At 40.6% G+C, this 19,895-nt stretch overlaps 1 protein-coding gene across 1 annotated transcript in view; it reads left to right on the top strand.

Moving 5' to 3' along the window:
- The window catches only part of rsu1 (Ras suppressor protein 1), a 47,775-nt gene that overhangs the window by 8,035 nt on the left and 19,845 nt on the right, over positions 1 to 19,895 (top strand). Inside the window, exons 5-8 of the mRNA XM_083910478.1 lie at positions 6,284 to 6,402; positions 11,285 to 11,367; positions 13,750 to 13,864; positions 14,294 to 14,426. Coding sequence (XP_083766604.1) covers positions 6,284 to 6,402; positions 11,285 to 11,367; positions 13,750 to 13,864; positions 14,294 to 14,426 — 450 coding nt within the window. The remainder of the gene's footprint in view (positions 1 to 6,283; positions 6,403 to 11,284; positions 11,368 to 13,749; positions 13,865 to 14,293; positions 14,427 to 19,895) is intronic.

Consider the following 19,895-nt stretch of genomic DNA (forward strand, 5'->3'; position numbering starts at 1 on the left):
GCAGTATTTATTTCATCCCACCCTACTGACTGACTGTTGTATTTAGCATTTGCCAAGCTCTATTGCGGCCATTAGATTCACTGCTCTTCCACACCAGGCTTTTAGCAATCATGACGTCCGGTACTGAAAATAATAAGAAATTAGACGGCCTACGTTTAGGCAGCACACCCTAAAGATGCCCTATTTTTTCCTCCCATTTCCCCCGGTAACCACCGAAACAATGTTGTGATGACACATGCAAAAACTGCGGCCAACACGTGCCTGTCTACACCCACTTAGAGTCTGACCAAGATCAGTTTGGAATGCCAATAAAATGATTCCAACAAGATGTGAGTACACGGTAGAACAGCACCTATTAAATGCTGGAAAGTCTCTTTGCGCAAAAGCGAAACTTGGCTGCAGCGCAGCACAGATTATGAACTCCCCACAACAGAACTCTCTTCTCTCTCTCTCTTTGAGCAGTTAACTAAGAGATCAGATCATCCGATGCATCTGTTATTCCCTTAATTACAGCGCTAAAGCGAGAATCTGTCAACACGTTTTACAAAGATCTACTCGGATCCCCTGTAATTCATTGCGACTGTACTCGATCCTCGTCATAAAGATCATTACGTATGTGTCATATATGGATGTGTGGATAAAACTGCGCATAGAGAAATTATCCATTCAGCATTGGACACGAGAGGGCGCTTGGAGCTGCGCACAATGCAGGAGAGAGAGGAGCAGAGTCAGCAGGGGCGGTGCGGAGTAAAAAAAGGCCCGCACCAGATGAGGGGCACCCTCTAGAATTGCAATGCCTTGACTTTAGTTTTGTAAGTACACACAGTCCCAGCCATAACAACAAAATTAGATTAAAATACAATGTTACATTCATCCATCCATTTTCTACCGCTTATCCGGGGCCGGGTCGCCGGGGCAGCAATCTGAGAAGGGACGCCCAGACCTCCCTCTCGCATTAAAGGTCCCCTATTGTGCAAAATCAACTTTTTAATCTTTTAGTACTTATATTTGGGACTCAGTGGGCCATACCAGTCCCCAAAATGTGAAAAAACAAGACTCAGTCATGTTTTAGTGGTTCCACTTTGTGTAAGTATAGGCGATAAAACATGCGATGTTTACACCTCCCGACCAAGTGACGACAGTGCGGACATTTCACCGTGAATGTTGGCACCCCACCAGGCAGAGTACTTCACAGCTCCACCGTAGCTCCCCCTTGTCCCTGCGAAATACGTGAGTGCAGGCAAGGAGGGAGAGTGGCTGCATAGCGGAGCACAGTGTTTTTCACAAACTTCTAGCCTCAGAGAACTTGAAAAAAATGTTCACAAGCTTCACAAGCCCTTTGTTGTTGATCGTGTGTGTAAATTCCTATGCTGGAGGGACACCTTGAACGCACCAGTTACGTGCCTGCGGTTAGCGAGTGGCGTGTGTGGATCGGTTATATGAGGAGCACGCGTTTGAAAGCACTGCAGAAAGATGTAGATGTTGTCCTACATTTCTTCTCTACCAAAGGCTGCCTTTCTGTGGTGTTTCCACGTTCTCTCCTCGTGTTGTTGATCCACACACGTCAGTCGGAGCCGCAGTAACACTGGTGCGTTCAAGGTCTTTTTCTAGCATCGGAATTTACATACACGCCACCTCAGTAACAACGGGTAAACGGACATTACTATGGGGTATATGGAGCGGGGGTTGTGACGACGGTGCATGACAATAGGTGATAAGTGGCGACAGTATGGCTGTGGATAGTAAGTTAGATCGACACTCCCCTGGAAGCAGTGGATGTGTGTTTACCTGGGTCTCATTCACATGTAAATGACCAGGCACAAAACCGAGCGTTCTGAAAAAGGCTGTTTTGGCAGGGTTATTAAACTGCTTTTGTGCTTCATCCTTATGATATTTTGACTAAAGCATGACACAGACATGTTCATTAGGGCACCAGGACCTAGTTTAACTTGGGTTAATAGGGTATAAAATGGGACCTTTAAATATAGATATCCATAGGAGAAATGCGCGTTTGTACTGGTATGGGCTTACCTTGGTCTGCAGTTTGTGGTTCAAGGAGGGGTCGTACCTATGTTCCCCGGTTAAGACCGGAGGAACGGGGAACCCCGCTTTACCTTAACAGGTCCAGCTGTAACCTGGTCTACTCTCGGTGCACGGCGAAGCGCAGGTGGCACAGTGCGTAAATGTCACCAAAACCTCACAGCAGGTTACCCTAACCCTAACCCTTCCAGTTCCAGGCATGTTTAAATGCAATAAATAATCACAACAATCACTATTTAATGTAACTATCTGAATCAGCTATAGATATATCATCTATATTGATTGTCCAGTCGCCTCTGACATCAGATCAAAGGCTGTTGGCACGCGTAATGGAAACTCACCCCGACTGAATGAACACTGATGAAACCAGGGACGGACTGGGACTAAAAAGCCGTTGTGATTATCCGCTTTATTTACTTATTTACTTATTGACAAAAAAGTCACACATCCATTGAAATTAGACTCATGTGTAGTCTTGAGAGAAACAGCAGAGCGCTCCCTGGCAGCTGTCGGTGAGCTGCAGGTGAGTCAGGGGGAGAGCGCAGCACCTTCTTTTCTTTTTTTTTACGGCAATATCCATAGTCCATAGTTTTCTTTGTTTGATACGTCAGGTAATGATGGAGCTGTCCAAAATACAGACGCAGGATTAAAATAATAATAATATAAAAGGTTCCTATGGACCCGTGGAACAAGGACGTCATATGCCTTGATCCCAGTTATATGCTCATCGCAGAACGTCAGCTGTGCTTTCTGTTCAGTGGCTTCGAATTTCATTCTGCGCTTCAGTTGACTCTGCTCTTTTTCCATGTTGACAACACTAGCGCAAAATCCTCATTTAGATAGGGTGGTCCTAACCACTTCTGCGCCTGTAGTCAATTGCGGTCGCAATCTTAGTAGTTCACCCGCAAAACGTAATCCAGTAACAGGCGCAGTCTTTCTGCTCGCGCAAGCAATTTAGCGCTCTCTATTTGAAATCTTAGTAAATCAGGCCCTTAGTGTCTCAGTGTGAACCAGAGACAAAACCTGACATAGTCTCTTTGGGCCTCATGTTCAAACTATGCACTAATGCTCTGAAATGTTATATAAAGCTGGTTTTCATGCATGCATTGGGATGTATTTGTGTAATGTGAAAAAGTGCAGACAGCAAACATTCAAGCTTCCTTAGAAGTCAGAGAGGTGGCTCTATAAGGTGCTGAAACTTCAAAATAAGGCATACATAATCACCACAGTATTTCAAAATAACATTTTTCCTGCAGCTACAGTGACATACATGCAAGAGTTTGTGATTATTATGAAGAACGAACACCATAAATATGTGTTCATTTATATGGATACCATAGTGGAGCTGACCTTCCACACACAATAAGCCCCTCTCTCCCAGTAATGGTTTGTGCACTCTGCCTTTCTTTTAGCGACTTTGACTTTTGACTTTGAGTCAAACAATTCCCACAGATGTATCTGTACTCAGGATGGTTTTATCTGTTTGTGTGACACGTGTTTGATGTAAATGCACACAGATCGGGTACTGTACAGCTGCTGATATACTCAGATACATCTCACTAAAAACCAAAAAGGATTAAAAAGAAATACCTACATGGTTATAAGCCATGATCACAATAGAAAAGTTTCACATCAGGGGATATCAATAATTACATTAATAAAATGTCAGACAATCTAAGATAGTTGGAAACCAGTTAAGCCTGTTCCACACTAGAGAATAATACATTGTAGTCCTGATCTGGCCTTTCCAACAACAATAGCTACCTTCTGATTTTAGGCTGATTTGATCAGATTATATGGTTCACGGTTGCTCCAGGTACCAACAGAAGCATCATAAAACCATATCTAACTTTAACAAACGCAGACATGCTGCATACCCAAAGAAAGGTCATAAACTCCGTAACAGTGAATAACGGAGTAACGAATAACGTTTACAAAAAACGTTACAGTGCACACATTGAAAAGCGGCACCGGAATGTCAGCGTGATTATGTAAACAAAGAAAACGTGTCGACTGGACAGCGAAGAACCCACAGTTTCCAGCGGTACCATTTTTATCACTCTACGACCAAGACTCACGGATCCAGCCCCAAAATAAGAGCAAAACAACAACTGATTTTCAAGAAATACAAGCGGAAATGTTGTCTTACCTTTGCTGTTTATCAAAATTTCCACTAGAACAAAAGTTCTAATCAAGACCTGAAGAACTACACTTTCCTGAAGAACTACACTTTCCAGCATGCTTTGGGAACAAATCCCGGTCTGATTGATCATTACAGAGCGACAGATAGCTCTGATTAGAGAAGGGCGAATGTCCACGCAAATGTGTCCTATGCATTTATGTCCTTTTGACTCGATAATGAAGTGATTCACACACATTTGGTTTAGAGGTTTAAACGAACTGTCAATCACCCTAATTGACAAAGGTAAGCCAGAGCTATGGCACTGCGTAACTGAAGACGATTCAGAGTCACAGAGTTGTTATTACGCACCGCACAGGGAGCATCGATTTACAGCGAGTTATCATACTTTTTTTTTCTTTTTCAAAACAAGTTCTTTTTTCGACCTGTAGTGACATATAAATAAAATTAAATGGGTTTTTAATAATTTGCTACCTAAGAAATCTCAAATGGCACAGATGGTGCCAAACCGTGCCAAAAGAGAGAACGCCTAGACATCTCTTTACTAAAACCTCTGTAATTTCACTCTGCTTCATTTCAGCAGTATCAGACTTGTCCACATGTTGTTACATGACCTCCATATGTTTTTAAGCCCCTACTGCATGTTTTAAAGGTGCATTATGTAATAAATCTAAAGCAACTGGCCATAAAATCCTCCTAATATGTCTCATTGCAATTACTCAGACTCAAGAATAATGTTCATATAACATACTGAACTCACCAACAACAACAGTTCAGCCAAAATATTCACATTAAAAAAAATATTTTGCAGACTGCAAATCATGTTTATGTTTTGAAATCATGTTTTGGCATGTGGCGCCACCTACTGCCGTCTACCAAGCATGTCATTTTCGAGCAGGGACTCCAAAAAGAGGGTCAGGGAAGAAGAGGTTAACAGGCGCAATTTTAATGTTATCAGATGCATCGGAGTCTTCCAGATTTCAAATTGTATGTATTAAACATGAAATACACAACTGATCACCGATTGGGGAGTGAGCAGAAACTCACAATAACCCAAAAAATTTTACAGAAATCAGCAAGCATTTTAAACATAAACACAAAGGCAAAACATTTGATTGCAATTATATGTTGTGTCCCAAAGTGCATTTGCAGAGTGCATAAACATTGACAATTGAACATATTGTTCTTGATCAGGCATCCGTCCAGTGTTTTTAAATGTTCCATGAGTGCGTGTGAAGTGTCATTTGCGTGTGAGAGTTTGCAGCCCTGGTAAATTAATGATTTGCTTCTGTCTGTGTGCCTCGTCTGCTTATTCTGTGCATATTGAATCATGATGTGTGCCATTTACAGATTTATAGATTATGGAAATTACTCTGTTGCTGGTTTGAGTCATGTGTGTTTTTAATGTTTTTATCAGAAGTAAACAAGTTGCAGAGGTTTTTTTTTATTTTTTATTTAACATCAGCATTACCTTTTTGATCATTTTGCAGTCTGAAAACAGAAGGATTTACTGCTCACTTTCTTTTCATTTATCACTAATTCCAAAGAGCAAAACCAAAAAAAATAAAAAAATAGAATTTGTTTTGGTTCTTATTTCTTGCACTTGCATTAGCTCCAAACATCCTGCTGCCATCATGGATAGCTGAATAGATGTGTCTAATAGTATTTAAAATGCAAATAGCACACTTACTCACTCATCTTCTACGGCTTCAGCCTCCTGTGATGGACTGGCAACCTTGGACAGGTTGCCAGTCCATCACAGGGCCACACATAGAGACAAACAACCATTCACTCTCACACTCATAACCATGGTCAATTTAGAGTATCCAATTTACCTAATCCCCATTTCACATGTTTTTGAACTGTGAGAGGAAACTGCAGAAAAACCATGTGCACACATGCAGCATGCAAACTCCATGCAGAAAGGCCCTTGATCTGCCTGGTCGCGAACCCTCTGGCTCTTTTTGCTGCAAAGGCAAAAGTGCCAACCACTACACCAACCACGGGGCTGCCAACAGCACAATATCATTACAAAAGTATTTTTACACTGGTGGTTTGTGTTTGTAATTATGTTATTTATGTTTTGCATGTGTGTGTGCACAGTATGAACCGTTTGAGCAGCTTACCCAGAGGATTTGGTTCATTGCCAGCTCTGGAAGTGTTGGACCTTACCTACAATAACCTGAATCAGAGCTCTCTGCCAGGGAATTTCTTTTACCTCAGTGAGTATACACACACACACACACACAAACACACGCTAATACCTAATTTCACCTAACATCTAAATAAATCGACACAATATCTTTGTTAGGGATGCACCGATCCACTTTTTATCACTTCCGATCCTATCCGATCTCTGAATTTGGATATCTACCGATACCTATACTATTCTGATATGGATGCTCTGTTTGCTTTAATATTATTAAAGTGTGATTTTCATTGTTTTTATGTCGCTGTAAGTACTGTTCTCCTCAGCGAGCAGGCGTTTTTTTTAAATGGTGACGGCTGTGATTATGTCGGCTGAAGAGAGCAGGTTGCAGAACTGAACTTCCTGGTTAACTCCTGGTCAATCATGCTCTCCTGCTAGCTGGCTGTAAACTGTGGAATTGATTTCCTGAGTGGAGTCATGCATCATTACTCCACGTCTCATTGAGACACTCCTCAGTTCAGGAAACCATTCCACCTTTTGCAGCCAGCTAGCAGAGCAGTCAGTGAATCACTTGAGGAGCCTTTTCAGCAGACACACACACAGACGGATCGATCAGAAATCTCTATAGTTGGATCGGAAATTTCAGCGCCGTCAATTACGTCTGTATCGGAACCCGATACAGATACTGGATCGGGTCGGCCCCATCCCTAATCTTTGTAACACTATATTTGCTGGTTTATCTCACAGTCAGACAGACTTTTATGACATGAAACTTAAGTTTGTAAACCCCTCACTTACCTGTACCAATGTCTATACAGAAAGTCTGTATTTTTAGCAAGGACACAGGCTGCTGACCTTCAAATGCCAAATTTGATAAGTTTCTGTGAATTAGGTAAATCAGAATAAATAATTTAAATGACTGAAGTTTCAAATCATATATTTGAACTTACTAATGGAGACAATCAACTCCTATATGATGTAAAATCACAAGGTTTTTATGTACTTAAGTTCAGGAAGTGAGCTGTTAACAAAGCGAAATAACCTTGATCGGAAAAGCCTGTCGTATAGCAAGAAATATTGTACATTCAAACAGGTGAGCATTTTATGAAGTAAGCCTTTTGTTAAGTGGCTAAAAGCAATTTATTTTCACCGTTGGTAGAGAGAGAGATAGCGTCCATGTTTTTTTTGTGCACATTGTTTTTAAAAGCGACACGCACACGCGAGTGACTAGTGACTTGTAAAGCAGTTGTTTTCAGCAACTGCAACTACAACTGAATCACTACAATCAGTTAATTAAAAAAAAATAAAAAATCAGTACGTCCTCCATGACTGGTGCACAGTCTCTGGACTGAAATACGGCAGTGTGACCAGACTCCTCTGTTAAATACTGCAATTTAAGATATTTCTCTGTAATTGTTGACGATTAACCCACGTTTTTTTGGATTATTAAGTCTTTTTTAACTGATCTACAGTTCGGCACTGTTCAACTTGATCCTTGTATTGGACGTCTCAGGAGCACAGACTCCATCTGACATGGTCACACATAGTGGCATGGTTTATGCAGCTCGTCGGCTGCGATCAGTGGTGCTGTCCCTAAATACACCAGACTACTCTGTTAAATATTGAGATTTTAGACTGGTAGTTGGGTAGGAGATTAACCCACGTGTTTAGGATCGTTAAGTAGTTTTAAATGATCTACAGTTTGGCACTGTTCGGCGTTAGTCTTGTGTCGGATGTTTCTGTGACGGCACTCTGGCCAATCATTCGCCAGCAGTCTGGCGAAGTCGCGCATAGTACCAAATCAGTGCGCTTGGAACCTCGCCAGAGAAGGTACTAAAGAAGTCCAAGTGGAAACGCGACTTAACCATGCTGTCCCAAGGCGAGGTGAGTAGAGCTGGTGGAAACACACCAGCTCTACTAAACATGCCAAAAGTGTGCGGAAATAAATAAATGTAACGCTTAGAAACAAATGTTTCCTGAAATAAATAAATGTGATGTTTGGAAATAAAAGTTCCCTGAAAAGGAAGCTTATTTATTTATTCCATAGCCATATTTATTTATTTCAGGGGTATATTTATTTATTTCTGTTTTTATTTATTTATTTCATTTTGACTGAGATGGGGGCCAGCTCCTTGACCTGATTCAAACTGATAACCCTCTGGGTACAAGCTCAGTTTCCCTTGCAATTGTCCATGAGCTGCCCACAACTTGATGCGCGCCAACCTCGACACTTGAGCTCGTCTCTTGTTCATTCACTGTTTGTGATTGTAGTTATTATCAGCGCCGTGCGGATGTTGTGCTGTGGAGGCAAAGTAATGTTTTACTTCCTGTTTAGTGCGTTACATTTTCTGTTGGGAGGTCATCTTTTGCATGTTCAGGATAGGTCCCTGGTCTCACATATCAAGTTCCATGCAGATTAGTCAATGTACGGTAAAGTTAGAGGATATTTCCTGTTTAAAATGGCTGACTTCCTGTTGGGTCAAAGACGTGTCCATTAACGTGTTGAGGGAAGTTCCCTTGACTGATATATCCTGTTGCGTGGAGATCAGGCAATGTACGGCAAAGTTATTTTCCACTTCCTGTTTCGGCAGTTCCACTTCCTGTCTGGAGGTCGTCTTTTGCCGACATGTTCAGGGCAGTTTGTGGTCTCACATATCACATATTAGGTGGATACAACAATCCCTGTTATAGCAGCATACAGAAGTGTGAAATGTAATGTTAACTCCAGCAATTAAGGGGCGCTGTTTTTTAAAATGAACATTTTCATATAGACTTCAATAGAGTCGGACTGTCATCAATCCAAGGATTGGAACAGGGTTTGCAAAGTGATAAGTTTGTTTTTGTTGTTGCACAGTAAATAGCATAGTCTGCCCGGCGCTGTTTTAGAAATTTAATATATTCAAATAGACCTCCAGTGCATCAATCCAAGGAAGGACATTGGACCTTCCATCGCGAAGTTATAAGAGTTTCGTTTTCTGTTTTGACAAATCAGAATTTTTCCCAAATTTGTCGCCCCCTATCTCGTACGTATTTGAAAAAACCTTCAAAAACTTTAGATCCTCAACTGGTCCACAGTGACCTCACCAAGTTTGAAGGGGATAGTACAAAAGCTCTACGACAAGTTTGTTCAAATACGAAATGTAATTCTGTCTGTTGTCACCAGGGGGCGCTGTTTCCAAAATTAAATATAGACGTCTTCAGTGTTGTACTATCATCAATCCAAGGAAGTTTGGTTCATATCGGAACAGGATTCGCAAAGTTATGATTATAAATATACTTTATTTTTGGTTATAATTCTGTCACCACCAGGGGCGCTGTTTTCCAATTTGACCGTTTTTTTATTGTCGTATTTAGCAACTATCGATCATGAACCATAGCAAGTTTGGCTCGGATCGGACCTTCCAGCACAAAGTTATAAGTTCCGTTCAATATCAGAATGTTTGCCAACTTTGGCCCCCATCTCATACAGCATGCGACATTTATTCCGACTATGCACTCTGGCCGTTTGAACACCGTTAAACAATATGTTATCATATTCAACACGCATCCTCGACCATGTGTTTTTAGAGTTTTCACCAATTTTGAGTTGGGTACGCTAATCTCTGTAAAAGTTATTCCCGAAATCGTAAATAAACGTGTTTTTGGTACATTTTCTGTCACCACCAGGAGGCGATGTTTTCAAACTTGACCGTTTTGGCATAGGCGTTTTCAGCAATGACCCATCATCAATCATCGCAAGTTTAGTCTAGATCGGACCCTTTCCTCAAGAAAATTTGGACGATGCCTAACGCACTCACCAAATTTCGTCCAGATTGCACTACTTTTGTCTGATCATATCCCGACTTCCTGGGGCGCTGTCGAGCCCTGGGGCTAGGCACGGGTTAAATATCAAGAGTTTTTATGCACGTTAACCCCCTCAAAATTGAGCCCAATGTGAGAGGAAAAAATTATAATATTCTTAACAGGAACAATAGGTTCCTCGCACTTCGTGCCAGGAGCCATTGGCCCTAGCACAGTTGTGCTTGGGCCCTAATAACTCCTTCAGTTTCAATAGTGCTCAAACCCTAATAATAGTAATAAGAAGAATAACTCTCTCACTTTCAGTAGGGTTCTTGCACAGTCGTGCTGGAACCCTAATAATTAGAAACACTCCTTCAGTTTCAATAGGGTTCTACACACCTCGTGCTCGAACCATAATCATTTTCAAAAAACAACCAAAAATAGACAGTTGCTTCAAAATGCAAACAGGAAATGAGTACATTTATTTGAATATTTAATACGATGTCGGAAGCATTCTTATTTAAGCTTCTTTTTTTTCAGTAGACAGCACAGGTTTTAACTGCACAAAGTCAAAAACTGCATTTGGACAAACCATTCTGAATGTATGCTTATTCCAGACAGCAACATTCTTTGTCCCAAAATTAAGTTGCTAACAAGAAAAACAACTTAATTTAGCTATAAATGCTCCTAAATAATTATTTTAATGTTAAAATAATAACATTAAAACATAAAATATTAAATCATATAATAATGAATAGCTGTGGATGACCTGACGATAACGAAACAGTGGAAGAGGTGGCAGACATCAGGCTACATTAGTCATGCACCGTGTACAATGGATTTTGCATTAAAAGATGAATTGGACTCTACAGCAGAAGCATCTTTTTGGATCCATAAAATAAGGATTACATTGGACAACTTCCTTACCTCTTTGTGAAGTACTTAATAATATAGAGTTGTTTAGAGGAGGCTGACCCTCTTTTTCCCACTGCACATTGACAAATGCTGTCTTGCTGTCAGACGGTGGCCTTGCCAGACAAGCAGAAGGTCTGTGAAGATTGATTCTATCCAGTTTGTGAGGCAGTATTATTAATGGGGCTTGACTCTTGGTATTGACCAGACTCCAGTTCAGTCTCACACACACACACACACTAATGGGGAAGCTTGTCTTTCAGCTACACTTCGAGCTCTCTATCTGAGTGACAATGACTTCGAGGTCCTGCCTGCTGACATCGTGAAGTTGACCAAGTTGCAAATAGTAAGTTAATGTCAAGGTAATTTAGGGAATGAGCCAAATCTGTCTCTTGTTTATCATGAGGGCAAATGATGTTTAATAAAAAAGATTTTATTATGTTTATATTAATATATAACTTTTATGTTGACAGGGCAAGAAATGTTTTAATTTTTAAGTCACATATTCAGGGTTCGTACAGCTTTTTAAGATTTTAAAATTCAAGCACGTTTCCAGCACTTTCAAGATAAATTCTCAACTTTTTCAAGGAACTCGAAGCTTTAAATAAACTATATATATAGTTACACATATATATGACAAATAATCCTTCCAGTATACATTCATTTATGTTTAACTGTTGCTCTTTCCCAGAAATGACAACCCAATTCAAATAGCAAGGGAACAAAGCTATTGTGTTTATTTGCCATTCATAAGATTAATTTCATTGAATCTTTACTAATAAACATGTACATTTAATGTACTTTGCATGCAAACAATGCACAAATGGTCTTGATGATTCCTGCCTGAAAAAAGGGGAAACAAAGCAAATCTTGTTAAAAGAAGCAAATTAGAGAGTATGGCCCTCAACAGACCTTTATCAGTTTAGTTCACAGGAGCATAATTACCATCAAGTTAATAAGAACATGACTATACCTATGCCATACTCAATCAATAGCTCTAAATGTAGGCAGTACTTGCGTATTAATAAATTATTTCTCTCTCACACACGGTACATTTTTAGGAAACATTCAAGAATAAAGGCAAATACAGCCTTTGCACAGACCTTTTTATCCGACTGATAATCGCAAGTAAAAAATAATATATATATATATGCCTATAATAACTATTTTAAATAGGAGCTCATGTATGAGCAAACTCCCAATAGTGCTAGGTTGCTAGTTTACAGTTTGTGGGGGGCTTACATATTTGAAACAGACAAATGCAACGACATATGCATGGACAGGATATAAAATCTAAAAATTAAACATTACAACTAAAAGGAGCTTCCTGACTAAAATGGACTATATGCAACAATGAAACGGTATTTACTGCAACTGCAATTCAAAAAATGTTTCATTATTTCAAAGAGAATAGAAACAACATCAAAAACAGATGAAGGAAATATGACTATACAAGTGGAAGGACAAGAAATTATAACAGAATAAGCCACCCCCCTTCCTATACATTTTTTTAAAGTTATTTCATTTCAAATGTTAAGAGGTTGTTATGTCCAGTTTTTTTTTATGTATTCTGTGTAGCAGTGTAGCTCACAAAATAGTATCTGTGTTCCAGTTTGTGTGATGAAAAGTACAGAGAGGTGAGGTTTATCCTTTTGGATCAACTAAAGTGAGCACTTTCCTCCCGGTTCCATAGCATTGCGGCGCACCAGATAACTTTCATATTATCATTTTTTTCAGCGTGAGAAATACAATGTGTGGCAGGAGTGCGTGACAAAAGACCGAAAAGCGAGACTGCCACGCTCAGTGCGTGAGACTTTAAAGTAACCCCCGAGCTGAAGCTATCTAGCTAACAACATGCATTTGATGCAGTGACTGAATGAAAACTAGCTGACCTGCTAATTGCTAACGGTTCTGAGCGTCAATTTAGCATGCTATTTCTTTGTATCGACAAGTCAATAACACACAACATAGAATTTGCTGTAACTTACAAAGGCAACCATGAATGAACAGTCCGATATGAGATGAACCAAAACTTTATCTCAAATAACTGACCTTTGGCATGACTTAAGTGCTGATTCCCCCATTATATACAGCTCGATGTCCTTTTTGCAGACTGTACAGTATGCCTGTCGGTCATTTGGGCCTTGTCGCAACCAAATTTTATATTTATCATTTTCAAGCCAGTTGGCATTGAAACGGCAAAATGGCATGGTGGTATGAGGAGCGATAGGTCCATGTGAGCAGCGAAGTGGTTCTGGATAATTCCTGAAGCAATCACCAGGTGGGGGTGTGCACTTCAGGAAAGATAACATGGGGAGCAACACTCATACGAGACGGCTGAGAGAAAAAAAATACGCCTTAATTTTATTTTAATTTCCAGAAGATGTTTTTTTTGTAATTACAACACTAGTCAATATAGAGTAAATCCAACATTTTCCAGCACAGTGCTCACATTTCAAGCACATTTCAAACCATGAAAACACTATATTTAAAATCAAGCATTTTCAAGACTTTCAAGGCTCTGTACGAACCCTGCATTTTTTATTGTGGTAATAGATTTTAAGATCAGTTTAATTATTATTATTTAATTTTTTTTAAAGTGGAAAAAGATTACCTGTGTCAAATTAATGATGTCACTCTTTCAATGTTTGATTTGATCAGATTGTGTTTGAAATGAGTATGTTACTTTTTGCTTTTTTTTCCTCCTTTTTTTTCTCCTGCTGTCCAGTTGAGTCTGAGGGACAATGACCTCATCTCATTGCCTAAGGAGATTGGAGAGTTGGCTCAACTCAAAGAGCTTCACATTCAGGGCAATAGACTGACCGTCCTGCCCCCTGAACTTGGTACTGACCACACACACACACACACACTTACATTCTTGTACAGTACTCTTAGTGAGGAAACATAGATATATTGCATCACCTGGCCCCTTACCTAAACTTAATCATCACTATTAAATGCCTAACCTAAACCTAATTCTATGTTGAGAAATAATTCAGCCTGCCCACAACCCCACCTTTATGCCCAAACCTGACATAACAGAAGCACCATGACATGTAACACCAACTTGGCAAATCATCATTTTGATTTATCTTCTCTGATTCAAATGGAAAATTTTCCATATTGCCACCAGCACACAATTTTAATGAACATGAGTTGACCACACTGACATGACAACTTATACATGAGCCTTATCACAGAATATCTACTAAAATTCAGATAAATCTGATCATTTCAATTCAGTATTTGTCTGTGTGTCTATTTGTTTACAGGTAACCTGGATCTGACTGGTCCTAAACAGGTGTTTAAAGCAGAGAATAATCCTTGGGTAACTCCCATTGCAGACCAGTTCCAACTGGGTGTGTCACATGTTTTTGAATATGTTCGCTCAGAGACCTATAAGTAGTAAGTACTGACACACACCTACACATGTTAAACCTGACCAAGAGTCAACTTGCTGACATCTTTTGCTATTAAGGGCTGCTCTAGGTTGTGGGTTTGATCCCCAGCTACACTAGTTCCCTGGGCACATTCATACAGCACATTTGAGTGAATGGGTGTATTGTTTAGTGGCAAAAGTGTAGTGTAAAGCATCAATAATACAAAAGTGCCATGTAAATATCAGACCATTTACCATATTAAGTTAACATAAGTTAAAGAAAATCAATCTAGTCGGAGGTTATTAATCAGTCCCTCCAGGTTTTTGTGGGTTGTTGCAACCAAAAATGTCAGATTTCATGGAGTTAAAAAAAAAAAAAAAGTGAGGCCAGCTCCACCCACAACAGTTAACCTCTTCTTCACGGTTGGGGCAGCGTCAGACGCAGCGACAAAAGCATCATAAAACCATATCTAACTTTAACAAACACAGACATGCTGCATACCCAAAGTTAGGTCAGAAACTCAGCTAAAAGCTCATATAAACCTCTTATGTTCACGAAACACAGTTAAAACACCTACGGATCAAACCAGCAGGAGCGGAAAAAAACGATACAGCGCACACATTGAAAAGTGGCACCGGAGCGCCAGCGTGATTATGTAAACAAAGAAAACGTGTCGACTAGACAGCGGAGAACCCACAGATTCCAGCGGTACCATTTTTATCACTCTACGACCAAGATTCACGGATCCAGCCCCACAATAAAAGCAAAACAACAACTGACTTTCAAGAAATACAAGCAGAATTTGTCTTACCTTTGCTGTTTATCAAAACAAGTTATTTCCACCGGAACAAAACCACTTCTAATGAAGAACTACACTTTCCAGCATGCTTTGGGGACAAATCCCGGTCTGATTTATCATTACAGAGCGACGTTAGATCGTTCTGATTAGAGAAAGGCGAATGTCCGCACAAATACATCATAGGTATTTATGTCCTTTTGATTCGCTAATGAAGTGATTCACATGCATTTGATTCTACCGGTTCAGAGGTTTAAAACGAACTGTCAATCACCCTAATTGATCAAGGTAAGCCAGAGCTATGGCGCTGCGTAACTGAAGACGCTGCAGAGTCACAGAGTTGTTATTACGCACCGCACAGGGAGCATCGATTTACATCGAGTTATCATACTTTTTCTTTTTTCAAAACAAGGTCTTTTTAGACCTGTAGTGACAAATGTATTAATTTGGTACCTAATAAATCTCAAATGGCACAGATGGTGCCACATTGTGCCAAAATAGACGCCTAGACATCTCTTTACTAAAACCTCTGTAATGTTCACTCTGCTTCATTTCAGCAGCATCAGCTGCATATTTTAAAGGTGATATTTGCTTTAAAATGCAATATTTTTTAGGCGAGAGAAAAAAATCCTTCATTTATGCTGTGTTCCATTTTCTTTTTTTACATCCATCCATTATCTACCGTTTTATCCTCCACTGGAGGGTCGCGGGGGGTGCTGTGCCCATCTCAGCTGACATTCGGCGATAGCCGAAGTTGTTCCAAATGGGGCTCGAACCCAGAAACCCAGGTCTTCTTGCTGCAAATGCAAGAGTGCTAACAACTACACCAACCATGGGCCCTTCGATTTAAATCGTTTTTGGTTTTTTTTAAACTGTGTCACAGTCTTTGGACTAAAATACAGCGACAGCATGATGCCAGTCGAGGACCAGACTACTGTGTTAAATATTAAGATTTTAGACATTTCCCTGGTAATTGTCGGACTAACCCACATTTTTGGGACTGGTCGTCCTGCCTAAAAGTAGGGCGTCTAATTTCTTATCATTTTCAGTACTGGGCGTCCCCAGGACGCCCGGACACCCTGCTGGCTAAAAGCCTGCTTATTACTAGAATAGCAGTAGTATTTTTGAAAAATTGGGCTTCCCTCCCTCAGCTTCCCCTGAATATATACCGATATATGAAAAATGGAGTGTGGAGCAAAACAGCAAAACATTGTTTGACAGTGGAGCTTATTCACTGCAGCACCACACAAGCTTCAGGCTTAGCTGAAGAAGTAACTGTGGTAGTAATTGCAGGAATGATCAAGTTACTCCACCACCTTAGCAGAAAACATGTATGGGAGTACCAAGACTGTATGTAGTTATGTTAACAGACCCACACCCTCGGCTGTGCCACTCCCTCTCTTTTGCTCGACCACTCAAGCAATACAAACACACACTCGCACTCTCTCAGCTGTGCTCTCTTATTGGAGCACTCACTAATGCTCATGCATATAAAAAATACCGTTGCATACCATGAAACCGTTGAAATGTATAAAAAATGCTGTGATATGTATATTTGGTAATACTGCTCAACATTACATTATGCACATGAATAGCACTGATCATTATGAATTTGTAGGTTGGCCTCAGTTCTTTGGCATTCTGATCTCCAACTGTCTTCTTTGAGTCTAGTGGTGCCCATCACACTGAAGATGCCCCCCCAGTCTCCCAGAGACAATGTATGAACAGACAGTGAGAACATGGGAGAATGAGAAAGTCTTATGGTGGCATGTGTAGACAGGAAACTGTAAATGAGAAGACATTGTGGATGTAGATACACACATCTACCAGCAGACTGTCAGCAGCTGTTTAACTCTTCTTTCATCACAACTTCATTTACACCTGACAAAACCTCCCACTTCCCACTCACCACACGACACTGTACATTTCCCAGATTATTTTTGTTGTGGGCCCAACCCTGAAACCAAAAGAAGTGATAATTATTTGCCTAATTATTTTACTCTTGCTAGTTGAACATTTACATTTTCTTGTGCCTCCACAGTGAGGTTACTGGGAGAGAGTTATTTACTACTGTAATTATAGATCAGTGGCTTGTCTTTTAAAAACGGGAAGCTCATTTCAGGCCCAGTTATTTATACATAAATTCTCACATAAATTCTGAAAATGAACAACTCAAACAAGGAAACGCAATAATTATGTAAAACGAAGCGCTTTTATTTACAGTGTATGTACAAAGGAAATGAGATATATTGCCGAGCAAATAACAATAACAACCAGCTATTTGTCGACAGACTTCCCTCACAAAATCCACATAGGACTGAGGCAGAAAAGACTCTGCTGAGGTGTATGTTTCTGCAACACTGTCATCATGCAGAAACCCAGTGTCCACGCCCGCCCACTTGATCAATGCAAGAAGTCCTTTTCACTGAGTTGGTGGGAGGACTGTTAATCCATGTATGTGTTTGAGGAATTTCCTTAGAATGGCCATTAAACTGTTGACGTAAATGAAGAGCAACATTTATGAATATAGTTATATGCAGAAATCTAGCGACCTGCCCCTCCGGCTGCTTGAAGTTCAGTAACCAGGTTAGGGAGGCATGGTCCGTGCGGATGAGGAAGTGGTTGCCGTATAGGAACGGTCGGAAGTGCCTGCCGTATAGGAATGGTCGGAAGTTCCGTACTGCTGGAACCACCGCCAGCAATTCGCGGCGGGTCACACAGTAGTTTCTTTCTGCCCAGCTCATTGCACGACTGAAGTAGGCCAAAACCCGCTCTCCACCTACCCCCTGCTGTGACAGGACAGCTCCAACTCCCACGTTGCTGGCGTCGATGTCCAGCGTGAAGGAACGTTGGGCATCTGGGAAAGCCAAGACTGAAGCTACAGTGAGTGCTGTCTTGAACCTGTTGAAAGCTGTGGCACAGGAGTCGTCCCAGTTGAATGGTTGCCCCTTGTCTGTCAGACAGTGGAGTGGGCTGGCAATGGTGGCAAAGCTCTGGATGAAAGAGCTGTAGTAAGACGCCAGACCCAGGAAACTCCGCAGCTGGTTGATGTTAGCAGGAATTGGCCAGTCTCGTACAGCAGCTACTTTAGTTGGATCGGTCGTTATGCCCCTGCCACTGACCACATGGCCCAGGAACTCACTGGGGTCCTTCAACATCTGTAAAAAAAACTGCTGCGGATGTTTTACCAGTCTGTGGTGGACAGCGTCCTTTTCTATGGTGGACACAGTGCTGGACTCTCTTTTGACTGTGGCAGAGAGAAGGACCCTGGACAAACTGCTGTCCATACTGGACAACACCCAACACCCTCTGTCAGACATGCAAACTCCTCACCTCTCAGCGAAATCCGTAATGAATATGAAAAATGACTTGCGTGATTTGTGCAGATGGGGGCAATATCGCGGAAATGCTGTCATCTTGAGGAGAAGGAACATTTGTCTGGGGAAATGTTCCGGGGACTGCTCATTAGTGGCACCACCCGTGCATCTCCTCACAAACACCTGCCCAGGGTTTCCCCCAGTGCATTATAACTTTACTTGCCCCCCCTAGTCACAATCTCAAATATGTCATTATTACAGTTACATTGTTCTTGTCAATAAATACATTATATTTAGATAATTCGGTAGTTGAATCACAGCGAGTAAACTGTGGAACAGCCCCTATTAAATGCTGGAAAGTCTCTGCGCAAAAGCAAATCTTATGAACTCCCCGCGTCATTCACTTCACACCAGAAAACATTATCTCTCTTCGAGCAGTTAACTAAAGAGATTATCTCATCTGATGCATCTGTTCTTCCCTTAATTGCAGCGCTTAAGCGTCTTCTACACAAAGATTGAAACCACGGAGTGAAAACAATGAAAAGTGCGCTCTGCTCTGAAGAGTCTGTCAACACCTGTGCTCACTAACTCAGATTAAGACAGATTTGTGAACATTTGAGAGAAATTATGATTTTTTTATGTAGAAAATGTTTTAGATCTTTGAGTTCAGCTCTTGAAAAATGGGAGCAAAAAGAAAAGTGCTGTTTTTATATTTTTGTTCAGTGTAGTACAATACCAAGTCATCCCTCAGAGCACTCATGGATCACAAGACAGGAAATTTTATGAACTACACAGAGCACAAACTTCCATCAAGGCCACTCTGTTTCCAGTTATAGTGTCAAAACACTATAATAATTTATTAATTGTGCCACAACCAACATTCCCTAATTTTTTTTTGTCTAATTCCAACTTTTATTTTGAGAGTTATGTTGATACACAAACATGACCAAAGGCAACTTCTACAGCAGAGGTTTTTATGAGGGCAGAGGGCTTTAAGCCCCAGTTGTTTGTCATGAATTTAAATTAGGAACTTATTCCCCCTTATTCTTCCTCTTGTTCTCCATGCCCCATAATCTCATCTACATTTCCATTGTGTCTTCTCTCTTCTTCCAGCTTTTTTCTGCTTGTAAGAAAACTACTTTGCAGCTCTGGTGGAGATGAGGTAGCTGTGAGGGAAAGACCCCCATCAGATCAATGGTCTCTGGCCTCCCTGTGCATTTATCAGACATATACTCACAGATGTATATATATATATTTTGTAGCACACCCACATACACACACATTAATTCACATGGATGAAGAGAAGCAAATGCCAACTTTAAATCTCTTTATGCACACACACACATACAGACCTTTGCTGTGATTAATTAAGCTGTGAGGA

The sequence above is a fragment of the Microchirus variegatus genome (genome assembly GCF_963457635.1).
Source record: "Microchirus variegatus genome assembly, chromosome: 2".
NCBI classification, from domain to species: Eukaryota; Metazoa; Chordata; class Actinopteri; order Pleuronectiformes; family Soleidae; genus Microchirus; species Microchirus variegatus.